Raw genomic sequence first — 14,653 nt, forward strand, 5'->3', positions numbered from 1 at the left:
CTGTCATCATAGCTAAATGCTGAACAAAGTGACCAGAGCTCACTCTGAATCCCAATACACATGCACTGGCAGTCAGTTTGAAATTTATGAATTTATGTGCCATTTTGCATAATTCTTTCAAGATTATTCTGTAATACATTGTTTTCAGATTACATGGAGTTATATACTATGTTTTCATAGCCAAGTCCAGATGCCCAAGTAATTGAATATGCATATATACTGGTGTCAAATTCTTATTTCACATGGTCTTATAAAACCAGAATTTAGATGTTACTCTTAACCATTGAGCATGCAGACAGTACTACGTAATAAATTTTTATTTTGTAATTGTAGATAAGCCTTTGAAGAAACGAACGCAAGATTCTTACCCTTTGGAGGCTGGGGGTCTGCTACTACAGGAAACAGGACCGCTTCTCAGGAGACAGGTTCAGCAGGTAACGGGTCAAGGCCAGCTCTTATGGTTAGTATTGATCTACAACAAGCAGGCAGAGTGGAGACTCAGTCATCTGTAACTCAGGATTCACAATAGCTACAAAAAAGCCAGAAGAAACAAAAACAATGTAATGATGGATCTTTTTTGTGCCTCAAGAGGACCACTGCTGGAGTTCTTAAATAAACTGAAAACAATCCTGAGACGTCAAGGAAAAATTCTGAATGGACAGTATAAATTACAATGGTAAACAGAACAATGATTGTAAAAGAGGCAGCAAAAATGAGAAAAGGCGAGTGAAGCAAAAGTGAAAGCAAACAAAATGACACCAAGCATGAAATAAACAAAAAGACAACAAAAGTGAAATCAAGCAACTGATGGTAAGCAGGAAACAAACAGAGACCTACAACCCCCAGCAGAGACCTGAGGGCCAGCCGGAAACCCCCAAGCAGAGACCTGAGGCCGGCCTGAGACTCCAAGCAGAGACCTGAGGGCCAGCCTGAGACCCCCAAGCAGAGACCCGAAGACCGGCCTGAGACACCCAGACAGAGAACTGAGGGCCGGCCTGAGACCCCCAGGCAGAGAAATGAAGTCAGTCAGAAACTCCCAGGCAGAGAAATGAAAGCCAGTCAGAACACTCCCAGGCCAGAGAAATGAAAGCCAGTCAGAAACCCCAGGCAGAGAATGAAAGCCAGTCAGAAACCCTCAAGCAGAAACGGAAGCCAATCAGGACCCCCAGACAGAAGACAGAAGCCAATCAGAGACCCCCAGGCAGAAGACAGAATGCCAATCGGAGACCCCCAGGCGAAGACTGAAAGCCAGTCAGAGACGCCCAAGCAGAGGACTGAAAGCCAGTTGGAGACGCCCAAACAGAGGACTGAAAGCCCGTCGGAGGATGCCCCAGGCAGAAGGCGGAGAATCGGCCCGAGACGCCCAAGCAGAAGGCGGAAAGTCGGCCCGAGACGCCCAAGCAGAAGGCGGAGAGTCGGCCGAGACGCCCAAGCAGAAGGCGGAGAGTCGGCCCGAGACGCCCAAGCAGAAGGGGGAGAGTCGGCCCGAGACGCCCAGGCAGAAGGGGGAGAGTCGGCCCGAGACGCCCAGGCAGAAGGCGGAGAGTCGGCCCGAGACGCCCAGGCAGAAGGCGGAGAGTCGGCCCGAGACGCCCAGGCAGAAGGGGGAGAGCCGTCCCGAGACGCCCAGGCAGAAGGGGGAGAGTCGGCCCGAGACGCCCAGGCAGAAGGGGGAGAGTCGACCCGAGACGCCCAGGCAGAAGGGGGAGAGCCGTCCCGAGACGCCCAGGCAGAAGGGGGAGAGCCGTCCCGAGACGCCCAGGCAGAAGGGGGAGAGCCGGCCCGAGACGCCCAGGCAGAAGGGGGAGAGCCGGCCCGAGACGCCCAGGCAGAAGGCGGAGAGCCGGCCGAGACGCCCAGGCAGAAGGCGGAGAGCCGGCCTGAGACGCCCAGCCAGAAAGCTGAGACACCCAGGCAGAAAAAATGAAACCGTGTAGAAATTTCTAAACATAAACATCAAAACAGAAGGGATTCTATCAGATTATCTACAGAAAAAAATCAGAAGGATCTAAACTCAGACAAGAAAATAAGTCTGAATCCTCTAAGGTGAAACTGATAACAGGTCAGATAGCATCAAAACTGAGAGCGGATGGTCGACCTGGGCATGAGAATCCTAGACGCAATAGCGTGATAGCCATGATGGTCTTAACAGAAATCAGAAGACAGAGGTGAACTGGAAAGACTTAGAGGGGATCAGTCAAGGATTAGAAGACCGGAAATGTTAAGGTCCTGTAATAGACGTGAACATGATTCTAAACATGGTAGTAAATCAGATCCAATTAAGACAGAGAAACCAGAAAGAAAGCATAGACATGATTCAGGAGAATCTCGAGAGAGACTTTCTTCTGGGGAACAGAAATCAAGGCGGACAGCCCTCGGATTAAATCTGAGAGTAAAGGAGATCCTAATAAACTGCGATCTGATAAATCTAGTATCAGATCTCCTGTTAAAGATGAGCGAAGGACAGATAGTAATAAGAGTAAAATGGATACTAATAAAACATGTTCAGACAACAAGGCAGAGTTCCCCAGCTATTTGCTGGGGGCCAGGTCAGCTGCATTGAAACACTTATCATTCCAAAACTAAACGGGATAAAGATGCAATGTCACTCAGGAGACGAGGAAATCTGATAATAAAGGGTGGCAAAAGGAGAAAATGGAGAAATGGACTAGTGGAGGACATGAATAAAGGAGCTAAGCCTGTGGTGGTTTTGCAGAAGCTTTCCCTTGATGATGTCCAGAAATTGATTAAAGAGCGAGAAGAAAAATCAAGGGACTCTTTAAATCTAGTAAACACAAGTCATCAAAAACCGGCAAAGGTAAGAGACCGGCTTTTCAGTTTTGTCTTTATTATACTTTATTCTTTTTTAAGTTTTTTCTGCTATTCATTAAAATATAAGGACCAACACTTTTTAAGTTATGTAAATCTGTTTTATAGTCGCTTTTATGTTCCTTTCAAATGGTTTTTTAAACTAGTTACAAATTTAATGCTAGATTACTATTGCGGTAGCACATACTAATATGTTAATGGATGTTGTTCATAGGGCTGTACCGAATATTAATTCGGCCCCAAATACATTATTTGTAATGGGCTGAATAGTGATTTAATTCAGATACAAATAATCCAGACTCAACTGTGCTAAATCCTACTGAAATAAACACTTGATCTCTTATGTCACGGTGCTTCTTTTATTTGTTATGTTAACGATTTGTATTCGATTATTGTTTTCAGTCAAATAATATTTTTCTTTATTTGTATTCGGCCATATAGTAAAATATGGTATTTGATACAGCTGTAGTTGTTAGTAATGGATCCCATTGCATAGAATGGGACTTGTGGTAAATAATATGTGTGTAAATGCATGTTCATGCAGATAATCCAGAAAAACCTTTTAGTAAATCTAGCCTTTAGTTTTAAATGTATTCTAAGATAACTGATTCATTCATTAATTTTTCAGTTACAGGACATTTTGTGAAGAAAGTTAAAGAGCTGTACTGTAATTTTGAATGACTGTTAGGATTTAGCAGAATGTGCTAGACTTTGCAGAAGGTTATTAGGTAGATTTCTTCTTTCCTGAAGGTAATGTTGGGAACCAGATTATGACAAGCTATTGAGATAGACATGGGGAAAGCTGCTGCTTGTCTGTGGTTTCAGTAGCATTTGGGATTCTGTCAGGTACTCGTGACCTGGATTGGCCACTGTTGGAAGGAATATATGGGCTAGATGGTCCATCAGTCTGACCCAGTATGGCTATTCTTATGCCACTTTGCTTGTGTGGTACTCCAAGGACACCCTTGTCACCATTACTTTTTAACATTATGAGTTCCTTGTCATCAGCAGCAGATGAATCCATTAACTGGTGGGTTGTATCCGCCTACCAGCAGGTGGAGATAGAGAATACTGAAAGACCGTAGTGCCTCTAGGAAGGCTAGCCCCAACTGCCTTCAGTATTTCTCTATCTCCCAGCATGTGTGGATGTAGCTTGATCAGCTCCTGGATTTCAGACTGCCTGGGGTGGCTCCTGTGGTTTGCCAGTTGAGCAGGGGTGTTGTGGCTGGTGGTGCCCTCTTTTAAAGGCATATAGGTTCACCCTTTCCCTGCCTTACCCATTCCCCTCACCTCCCAGAGTCCCTCTGTTGCTGCCTGCCTCCACTTTCCTCACAGCGTAAAAAAAAAAAAACGCGCTTTACTGCGTGGTCTGTTCTGAGGTTTTTTCCAGTGATTCTGGCTCTGTGCAGCTTGATTAGAGCTCGTAGACTTGGTCCTTGAGGTGAGAGTGGTGCCATCTCCTCCGGGGAGGTCCTACGGACGCCGTTCCGATCGGGGTGAGTTTGGTGCGAAGCCGCCATTTTATTGCTATATTCCCGTCCTGTTGGACGACGGCTGCTGAAGGAGTTAAGCACTGCTCCCGTTGTGGTAAACGCAGATTAGCAGCGGGACTGTGTAAAACGTGCTCCTTAGACGCTCACGCTGGTATGAGCATGTCGAGCGATGTGTCTTCCCGCTCGTTGGAGCTGGCAGCGGATGCCATTTTGGAAGCGCCGCATGTCTCGACCCTCACGGTTGCGGAGGAGTCTTGAGTGCTGGGGGACACCTCGTTTAGAGGCTGCCAGAGAAGCTACTACATCCTTTTCTCCTAATTTGGAGGCAGAGGGTCAGGGTTGAGTTTTTCTCCCCCGAGTTTGTGCTGTTAATGCATAAGGCTTTCATGCTGAAAAGAGCTCTGCCGCAGGTGTCTGACACTGCGTTGCCTCCTGGCTTCCCTCCGTGTGTTGATGCCCCGGGAATGACTTCAGAGGTTATTTCCTCCCTGAGCGTTGGAAACACGCTAAACATAGATGGGTAAATTCCCCATCTGAAAGTGGTGTGTATCCTTTTCCCCCCTGTGGTCGGGCTGTGGAGAATCTAGGGACCTGGCAGGCCCTCAGGATGATGATCCAGAGGAGGGTGCTGTTTGCCACTGGATTTGGATGATCCCAGTGCGGTCCGGATTTTCCACCGCGACGAGCTGCCAGCTCTTATTACTGACGCCTTGCAGGCCCCTCTCGATTGATGATCTGCTGAAGGCGAGGCCTCCTCTGTTAATCTTAGGATGGCAAGTACTAAGAAGCCTTCTTGGGCCTTTCCGATGCATGACTCTGCTCAATGGTCTGACCCCGATGGGCCTTTGAAAGTGGCCAGGCCTATGGGTCAACTTTAACCTCTGCGTGAGGAGCACTTGGCCCCTTGGGGATGCCTAAAGTGGATACATTGGTACGGCGGTGACAAAAAAGACCACTCTCAAGTAGAGGAGGGGTTGCTTTGAAAGACATGCAGGCTGGCGGCTTTGAGGTCCACACTGAAGCGGTCCTTTGAAATTGTGGGCCTTGCCTTGAGGGCGTCTATTTGCAGTTCCTATGCAGCACGGGCATGTCGTTCCTGGCTACAGCAGGCGGTGGAACAGCCCGCCAATGGTGCAGGCCCCCTTTCTGAGGTTGCCCCGCGGATGAAGTCGTCCCTTTCATTTTTGGCTGACACCCTTTATGATCTGGTCAGAGTTTCGGCTAAACAGATGTCTGTGGCGGTGTCCGCCTGCCGCCGCCTTCGGCAGCAGCATTGGGCGGCGACATGGCTTCTAAGCAAAGACTGGTGGAGGCTGCCCTTCGGGGGCCTCCTGTTATTTGGAGAGGAATTGAAGAAGATTGTGAAAGACCTGGGGGAATATAAACCCCAGAGGTTACCTGAGGATAGGCGAGGCCATCTTCCAAGGGTTCTGTGTTTCCCTCCTCTTCCAGACCTCGCTTCCGTGAAGCTCAAAGGTATCGCCCGTGCCCATTTTCAGCAGAGGAACTCCTTTGCTCGGTCAAGGCCAGGAGTTCAGGGGCGTCCTCCACAATGATGGGACGCCGGTCCACTCCTCCTTGCCTGCACTAGGAGGACGTCTTTCCCTCTTTTCTAGAGGAGTGGACCAAGATTACCTCAGAGAAGGTTACCGACTGGAATTCGGTGCCCTGGTGAGAGACGTGTTTGTGGAGTCCTGATGCGGCATTGCTGTAAAACGGGCGGCGGTAGAGGAGACCTTACAAGTCTTGCTGTACCACGGAGCGGTGATCCCTGTGCCTCCCGCCGAACGCGGCCGCTATTCCATTACTTTTGTCGTGCCTCAAAAAGGCAGGTCTTTCAGACGGATCCTCGACGTTTGCGAAGAGTCAACGAGGCTCTCAGAGTACGACATTTGCGCATGGAAACCCCTGCACTCCGTCATTGCGGCGGTACAGCCAGGAGAGTTTGTCACGTCTCTGGACCTAAAAGAAGCTTATTTGCACATTCCTATCTGGCCTCCACACCAGCGGTTCCTCCGGTTTGCGGTGTTGGGAAGCAATTTCTAATTTCAGGCCTTGCCTTTCGGCCTAGCCACAGCTCCCTGTACCTTTTCCAAGGTAATGGTGGTAGTAGCTACCTGTCTCAGGTGAGAGGGTATCAGAGTTCACCCTTATCTCGACGACTGGCTCATCAGAGCGGACTCGGCAACCGAGCGTCGTCTTGCCACTGCCAGAGTGGTGGCGGGTCTTGCAGGCGCTAGGCTGGGTGGTCAATATACTCAAAGTCACCTGACCCCTCTGTCTCTCGAGTATTTGGGGTCCAGTTCGACATAGCATCAGGGTTTTCTTTCTCCCCAACCAAAGGCGGTGAAAGCTTCAGAAGCAGGTCCGTCTGCTACTGCGGATGCCTCGCCCGCGAGCTTGGGACTTTGTCCAGCTGCTGGGGTCGATGCCGGCCACCCTGGAGGTGGTGCCTTGGGCGAGAGCGCATATGAGGCCTCTGCAGATTGCCTGCTTCAACAATGGTCTCCGATGTCCCAGGAATAGCAACGCAGACTACCGTTGCTCCCTGCGGCCCGGCTCAGTTTGGAGTGGTGGCTGTCCGACAGGATGCTGCGCCAAGGAATGCTTCTGGCACTTCCTTCCTGGTACCTGGTGATAACAGATGCCAGCCTTCTAGACTAGGGAGCGCATTGCCAAGGAAGCTATGCTAGGGTCTAGGGACACCCGTGGAAGCGGGGTGGGTCCATCAATCGTTTAGAACTGAGAGCGATATTCCAGGCTCTTATGCCTTTCAAAAGACTCTGAAGGGGCTTGCTGTCCGGGTTCTGTCAGACAACATGACAGCGGTTGCATACATAAATCATCAGGGCGGCACTCAGTGCAGGGCCCTGGCCACGGAGGCTGCTCAGATTTGCCTACTGGGCCGAGCTCCACCTGCAGTTTATGTCAGCAGCTCACATAGCAGGTCAGAGCAACGTGCAAGCCAATTTTCTCAGCAGGCATCAAATCGACCCAGCGGAATGGGAACTGGCAGAAGTTTTTCTTCAGATTTGTGCCAAATGGGGGACTCCCAGAATGGATCTAATGGTGTCAAGTGCAAATGCAAAGTACCTCACTTTTTCAGCAGAAGGAGAGATCTTCACTCGGCGGGGGTTGGATGCTCTGGCTCAACTCTGCCCTCGGAGCTCCTGTATGTGTTCCATCCTTGGTCCCTGATAGGGCGAGTCCTACTGCGGATTCGACAGCCCCGAGGTCTGGTGATTCTCATCGCTCCAGATTGGCCAAGGCGTCCATGGTATGCGGATCTCCGCCGGATGTTGGTGGACGCTCCGGTGCATTTGCTCCTGGTGCCGAACCTGTTGGTTCAGGGTCTGGTGTCTATGGAGGATCCCCGCCGATTTGGTCTTATGGCCTGGCTATTGAGAGGGCGCAACTGAGAGACAAGGGCTACTCTATTAAGGTCATCTCCTCTCTCTTGCAGGCTCGCAAGTGGTCAACCTCCGCAGCTTATGCTCTGATCTGGCGCAGATTTGAGGCATGGGGTGTTTAAAAGGTGATCACACCCACGCGAGCTACAGTCTCAACTGTGCTGGACTTTTTGCAGGAGGGCTTACAAAAAGGCCTGCTTGCAATTCCCTGCGGGTGCAAGTGGCAGCATTATCATGCTTTCGAGGGAAAGTCGCTGGCTTGTCCCTTGCTGCTCATCCGGACATTGCCAGATTTCTCAGAGGGGTGCTTAGGCTCCGCCCTCCTGTCCGGTTGCCCTGTCCGGCCTGGAACCTGGGGCTAGTTTTGAAGGCTCTTCAGAGTTCACCCTTCGAGCCGCTTAAGCGAGCTTCGGAGAAGGATTGTGACTCTCAAGACAGTCTTTTTGGTGGCATGACATCGGCTGGACGCGTGTGTGAAGCTGCAGGTGCTGTCCTGTCGGAACCCTTTTTTGCAATTTTCGGAGTCTGGGAGTAACGGTACGTACAGTGCCTTCCTTCCTGCCTAAGGTGGTTTCAGCGTTCACCTGAACCAGCCCATTTTTCTTCCTTCTTTTCTAGGGAAGAGTTCCCGGAGTCCTTTGGGCAGTTACATCTTCTGGATGTCCGCAAGCGCTGTTGTGGTATCTACAGATGTCAAATGACTTCAGGACTTCTGAACACCTTTTTGTCTTGTGTCAGGTCCTCTTTTTGTCTTGTTGTCAGGTCCTCGGCGTGGAGGCCCGGCGTCTAAGGCCACTATAGCCCATTGGCTCAAGGAAGTCATTTTTTCTGCTTATCTGCTTTTAGGCCGGTCTCCGCCTGAAGCGTTTAAGACGCATTCCACGAGAGCGATTTCCTCCTCGTGGGCTGAAACGGGTGCACTCTGTCTTCAAGAGATCTGTAGTGCGGCTACTTGGGCTCTCAGCTCTCTTTTGCCCAGCGTTACAGGCTGGATGTTGCAGCGAAGCAGGACGCTGTTTTTGGAGCTCAAGTATTGGTTCGTGGTGTGGCCTGTTCCCACCCTAAATAGGGATTGCTTTTGTAATCCTATCAGTTAATGGATTCATCTGCTGCTGATGATAAGGAAGGGAAAATAGGTTCTTACCTTGGTAATTTTCTTTCCTTAGTCACAGCAGATGAATCCCATGATCCCTCCCTGTCTGACTTTGTTTTTTGTTCAGATCTTTCATGCAGATATAAATCTCGTGGGAAAAGTTGGGAAACAGTTATCAGAATTTCTACATGCTGTTCTACTACAGGAGGTTGAGATCGTCCCTTCTGTGATGCTCCGGTTCTGGGGCGATTGTTCGCTGTGAGCGAAAGTTTATGTTATTATACCTTTATGGTTCACTCTACTTTGGAAATCTCAAATACTGAAGGCAGTTGGGGCTAGCCGTCCTAGAGGCATTATGGTTTTTCAGTGTTCTCTATCTCCACCTGCTGGTAGGCGGATACAAACCCATCAGTTAATGGATTCATCTTCTGTGACTGAAGGAAAGAAAATTGCCACGGTAAGAACCTAATTTTCCCGTTCCACTGGCTCATATTGAATTTGAATTTGATATTACTATAGTTATCATTTCTATAGCGCTACTAGGTGTACACGCTGTACACTGGACATAAAGAGACAGTCCCTTCTCGACAGAGCTTATATTCTTAGGACAGAGAAACAGGACAAATACGGGAATTACTAAGGTGGGAATGATAAATATGGGTACTGAACAAGTACGTGAGGGGTAGGCGTTAAAAGCAGCATCAAAAAGGTGGGCTTTTAGCCTAGATTTGAAGATGGCCAGAGATGGAACTTGACATACCGGCTCAGGAAGTCTGTTCCAGGCATATGGTGCAGCAAGATAAAAGGAACGGAGTCTGGAGTTGGCAGTGGAGGAGAAGGGTGCAGATAGAGATTTCCCATCTATGCTGATGTCATCCATTTTTTTTTCATTTAGGAAAGATGCAACAACCTTCATTAATCTGTTTTAACGCTTGTTTGACTGAAATTTCAAAGGGGCAGACTGGATGGACCGTGCAGGTTTTTCTCTGCCGTCATCTACTATGTTACTATCAGGCTTATTTTCGAAAGTGATCGCCGGCGATCTTCCAACATAAATCGGGAGATGGCCTGCGATCTCACAAAAGCGGCAAAATCGGTATAATCGAAAGCTGCCTTTTTGACACCATTGCCGCTTTCCCGTCATTGCGCCGAAGAAAGTTCAAGGGGGCGTGTTGGTGGCGAAGCGAAGGCGGGACATGGGCGGGCATGGGCGTTGCTACCAGATGGCCGGCTTTTGCGGATAATGGAAAAAAAAGTGGCATTAATCAGTATTTCGCCGGGTTTACTTGGTCCTTTAATTTTCATGACCAAGCCTCAAAAAGGTGACCCAGTTGACCAGATGACCACCGGAGGGAATGGGGGGTGACCTCCACATACTTCCCCAGTGGTCACCAACCCCCTCACACACTAAAAAAATAAAAAACTTTTGTGCCAGCCTCAAATGTCATACCCAGCTCCCTGACAGCAGTATGCAAGTCCCTGGAGCAGTTTTTAATGGGTGCAGTGCACTTCAGGCAGGCAGACCCAGGTCCATCCCCACCTACCTGTTACACTTGTGGTTCTAAGTGTTGAGCCCTCCAACCCCCCCCCCCCCCCCAAAAAAAAAAAACCCACTGTACCCACATGTAGGTGCCCCCCTTCACCCATAAGGACTATGGTAGTGTTGTACACTTGTGGGGAGTGGTGGGGATTTGGGGGGGGCTCAGCACCCAAAGGAAGGGAGCTATGCATCTGGGAGGTATTTGTATATTTTTAAAACATTTTTAGAAGTGCCCCCTAGAGTGCCTGGTTTGTGTCCTGGCATGACAAGGGGACCAGTGCACTACAAATGCTGGCTCCTCCCACGACCAAATGCCTTGGATTTCGCTGGGTTTGGGATCGCTGTCATTTTTTACCATTATCGCTGAAACAAAACCGGCCATCTCAAATCTGGCGAACTCTGGCATTTGGCCAGGCTAAACCGTATTATTGAAACAAAAAGATGGCTGGCCATCTGTTTCGAAAATACGGTTCCGGCCAGCTGTTGCGCCAGCACCAAAATCGATCGCCGGCAACGTTTGATTATGCTCCTCCACATAACCAGTAGGTTGAAACTTTGTAATGAAAGAAAAGTTTGTGAATTGGCCCCTCTCAACTAATTTGCATTTGTTTTTCACATTTCTGTACATTGCTTTATCTATCAAGACTGGTGAGGTAAGTGATTTAGGGTTCACAAGAGGGTAATATGTTTAACCTTGAATCCTAGATATTTAAGGTCTTGGAAAAAACACCTATTTCTGGAGTTAGAATCACTTTCAGGGCTTCATTCTTGTGATTACACAGCTGGATTATTGTGCTGACACTCAAACAAAAAAAACATTTAATAAATTGTTGCTTCTATAGAAATTAGTTTCCTAACTGATTCGGTGAAGGTCATGGAGAAAGAGAGAGATCATGCCACTGTCATAACTATAATAAAAGTTTAGATGTCTTCCTGCTAGACCAGTCCAGACAAATATGTTATGTTCCTTAGCCTGCAGATGGAGGCAGATAGCATTGACTTGACATCATCACAAGTATAAGAATAGATGCAGTCCTTGAATTTATCAGTATTTTCTGCCTCTAGCAGATGGTTGCAGTCTGCATTGGTGCAGGAAAAGATCGTGGGGTCTGACTTCCAGTGATATGGGTCATGGCTCGGGTCTCTTAGATTGAGCCCTGCTAGCAAGCAACTTTCTGTATTTGGGCCATGGCTCTTTTCCACCATTTGGGCTTTGGGGGCAGGGTGGGGGTGCCTTGGTGTGGCGGTCAGACCTATAGGTTTCTCCAACTGGGTTGACAGTGGTTGTGTGTGATCCTACAGGGCCCCTGAATGTTAATTGTCTGACTGACTATCCTGCTATAAAGTCAAATATTTGAGGTCTAGCCAGGGAGCCTAGTTAAAAATTCTATTTTAAAGCAAATTAGAAGAGATCACTTGATACTGAACTAGAGAGCAGATGTCGCTGAGTTGAGCTCCTGGACCCGCTCACTTAACATCTGCCCCTGCACCACCTCAGCATTTATAAATTTAACTTATTATTTGTAATATCTTCCGCTAAAGGCTTCAGCTAGCAGCTAAGAGAGAGAGCTTCCTGCTTCAGGCTGGCGATGTCCTCTAAACAGCTCAGGAGAGACAGAGCCCGGGGCCGTACAGGGGACTCCTGGAGCCCAAAATCATTCGGCTCCACGTGGGCCGTGGAAATCACGGCAGAAGTTTCATTCATGCTAGAATTCTCGGTGGACATTAAGCTACAGAAAATTTAGGCTGATGGGAAAATGGGAAATATCTGCTCCGATCTCTCTACTTACCAATAACGTCTCTCAGATGCAGAAGATAAGATTCCAGCAGCAAGACACGCAGCAGCAGTACATGCAACAGAAACTTGTTCATTTAGGAGCCGAGTTGTAGGACCTAGAGAACCGGGCACGCCAGAGTGCTCAGAACAGGCTCACTGCGCTTCGAGTGGGTTCATCTCCTAGAGCTGGTAAGGCCTCAAGACTCGTGCTCTCGGACTGTTGTCTTTAAGTTGCTGAACTTTGCTCACAAACAGGAGGTTTTTCAGGCTCTGCGCCTCGCGGGACCTTTACAGTATGACAATCATCCTATTCTCTGTTTTCAGGACTTTTCCGTGGCTGTGTCTGCGTGCCGCACGGAGTTCAGAGATGCTTGTAAACTGCTCTATTCTAAAAAGATACAGTCTGCATTGCTCTATGAAGCCCGGTTACGGATTCTGTATGATGGAAAGAGACACATTGTTACTTTGGCTTCTGAGGCTCTACAATTTGCCCAAAGTGTGAACCAGCTTGTAGCACCCACCTGAATCTTCCGGCAGAGCTTTGATGTTTCGCTGGATGTCTGTAAAGGAGTTTTGGGAACTTTGCCGAGAGTGACTATCATTGAGTATTCCATATGTTTTGTTTTCTTTTGCTGATGGGGGTGGGGAGAGGGGGGAGCTCATCATGATCTAGTCCTGGAAGAGGGCCTGTTATGTTCACTAGGAAGGTGGAGGGATAGTGGTGGGGTGTGGGAGGGAGGGTAATGTGAAGCTGGAAGTGTGGTATGTATGTGGGAGTGTTTTGGTTTCTGGTTGTGTGGTGCTGCTGTTCCTCAGGCTCCTGCTCATTCCTTGTTAGTTTGCTGATGCCCAATTCAGTCTCTTTGCTCCCCTATCTTTGCTGTTGGTACTGGGGAGCACCCATGGGCTGAGGGGTGTTCCCTTTTATCTCTCTACTTTGTGTCAATTCTTGTTGGACAGTTTGCTTACTAGTACACTGGGGTCACTTAAATTAGTTTCTTGGAATTTGGGAGGGGTTTCCTTTCCAATTAAGAGAACCAAGGTGCTGCAGGTTTTGCAACGCTAGAAGGCGGACATTGTTTTTGTTCAGGAGACCCATTTATCCTCAGAGCATGCTAAATTTCACAGAGGGTGTGTAGGGGTCTGGTGGATGCTCATTCAGTCTACTATAAGGCAGGAGTGATGATTTTGTTTCGTAAAGGTTTAAATGTGCAGGTGAAATCAACACTGTGGGATCCCAAGGGAAGATATATTTTGGCCACCATTGAGATAGCGGGTCACCCCTTGGTGCTGTGTAATGTTTATGCCCCTAATGTTTTTGCTAAAAGCATTTTATCAAGATTTAATTGTGCTTTTGACTCCTTATCGGGCTGAGAATGTGATATTAGGGGGGGATTTTAACCCGGTGTTTGATCCTAATTTGGACAAGGCCACTTTGGGTGGTTAGTACTCTGGGAAGTATCCTAGAGCCCTGCCTCTGCTGCAATGCATTGGATCTTATAGATGTATGGCACATTTTGCACCCCATGGCTAGAGATTATACACATCTTTCTCGGGCCCACACCTCCCAATCTCGCATAGACTATTTTTTTTGTCTCCAGTCCTCTTTTTCCTCATCTCCCTGAGGCGGAGATCAGTCCCTTTGTGGTATCAGACCATGCTCTGATTTGGTTTCAGTTGGAACTGAAGCCAGTTGCCAAGGGGAGATATATATAATTGGTGTTACCAGTGCTTTTTTTGTAGAAAAAAAGGTGCTGTTACTCATTATGGGCAGGGTCACCACATATGGTGCCACCCCTTTACAACCACACCCACATTAGCCACACCCCTTATACCAGCCATGTATAGGAGAAAACAATAACGTGATATTTTTTCATTATAAATAATTTCTGTAAGCTGTTACAGCTCCAGTATACCCAGTGCAAAATAAGACAGCAGATGTAAATTCTCAAATTGGACATATTCCAAACACTAAAATGAAAATAAAATGATTTTTTCTACCTTTGTTGTCTGGTGACTTTGTTTTTGTTTCCATATTGGTCCGAGTCTCTGATTCTGCTGCTCTCTATCTGTTCTCTTAACTCCGTTTCCAGGGCTTCCTTTCCATTTATTTCTTTTCTTTCCTCCTTTCTTCTTCATTTCTTGCCCTACATCCATAAGTAAAAGCTGTGTCCTCCTCCATGGAATTGACTGGAGGAGGTATAACGTGGATCCAGCTTTTGCCTATTTTCTCCATCCATGTGCAGTTTTTCTCCTCTCTTCCCTTTCCCTCATCTCCATCCATGTGCATCTTCTTCTTTTTTTCTTTCCTCACCTCCTTCCATGTCCAGCACTTCTCCTCTCTCATCCCCTCCATCCATGTTCAGCATTTCTCCTCTCTCTTCCCTCCCCTGTATCCATATAAAGCAATAATTCTCTCTCCCCTCTCCTCCATCCAAGACCAGCATTTCTCCTCTCTCCCCGCCTTCGAGGGTGGGACGCACTGAAAGGGAAGCGACGCGAGAGGAGACG

The 14,653-nt window shown here is 48.2% G+C and overlaps 1 protein-coding gene across 1 annotated transcript in view; it reads left to right on the forward strand.

Moving 5' to 3' along the window:
- Positions 1–14,653, forward strand: part of NIPBL (NIPBL cohesin loading factor) — a 1,064,356-nt gene that overhangs the window by 303,359 nt on the left and 746,344 nt on the right. Inside the window, 12 exon segments of the mRNA XM_030191924.1 lie at positions 334–386; positions 389–653; positions 656–728; positions 730–767; positions 770–918; positions 1,122–1,845; positions 1,848–1,997; positions 2,000–2,139; positions 2,141–2,363; positions 2,366–2,663; positions 2,665–2,771; positions 2,774–2,818. Of these exon segments, the coding sequence (XP_030047784.1) occupies positions 334–386; positions 389–653; positions 656–728; positions 730–767; positions 770–918; positions 1,122–1,845; positions 1,848–1,997; positions 2,000–2,139; positions 2,141–2,363; positions 2,366–2,663; positions 2,665–2,771; positions 2,774–2,818 (2,265 nt within the window).

Source organism: Microcaecilia unicolor, chromosome 2 (assembly GCF_901765095.1).
Source record: "Microcaecilia unicolor chromosome 2, aMicUni1.1, whole genome shotgun sequence".
NCBI classification, from domain to species: Eukaryota; Metazoa; Chordata; class Amphibia; order Gymnophiona; family Siphonopidae; genus Microcaecilia; species Microcaecilia unicolor.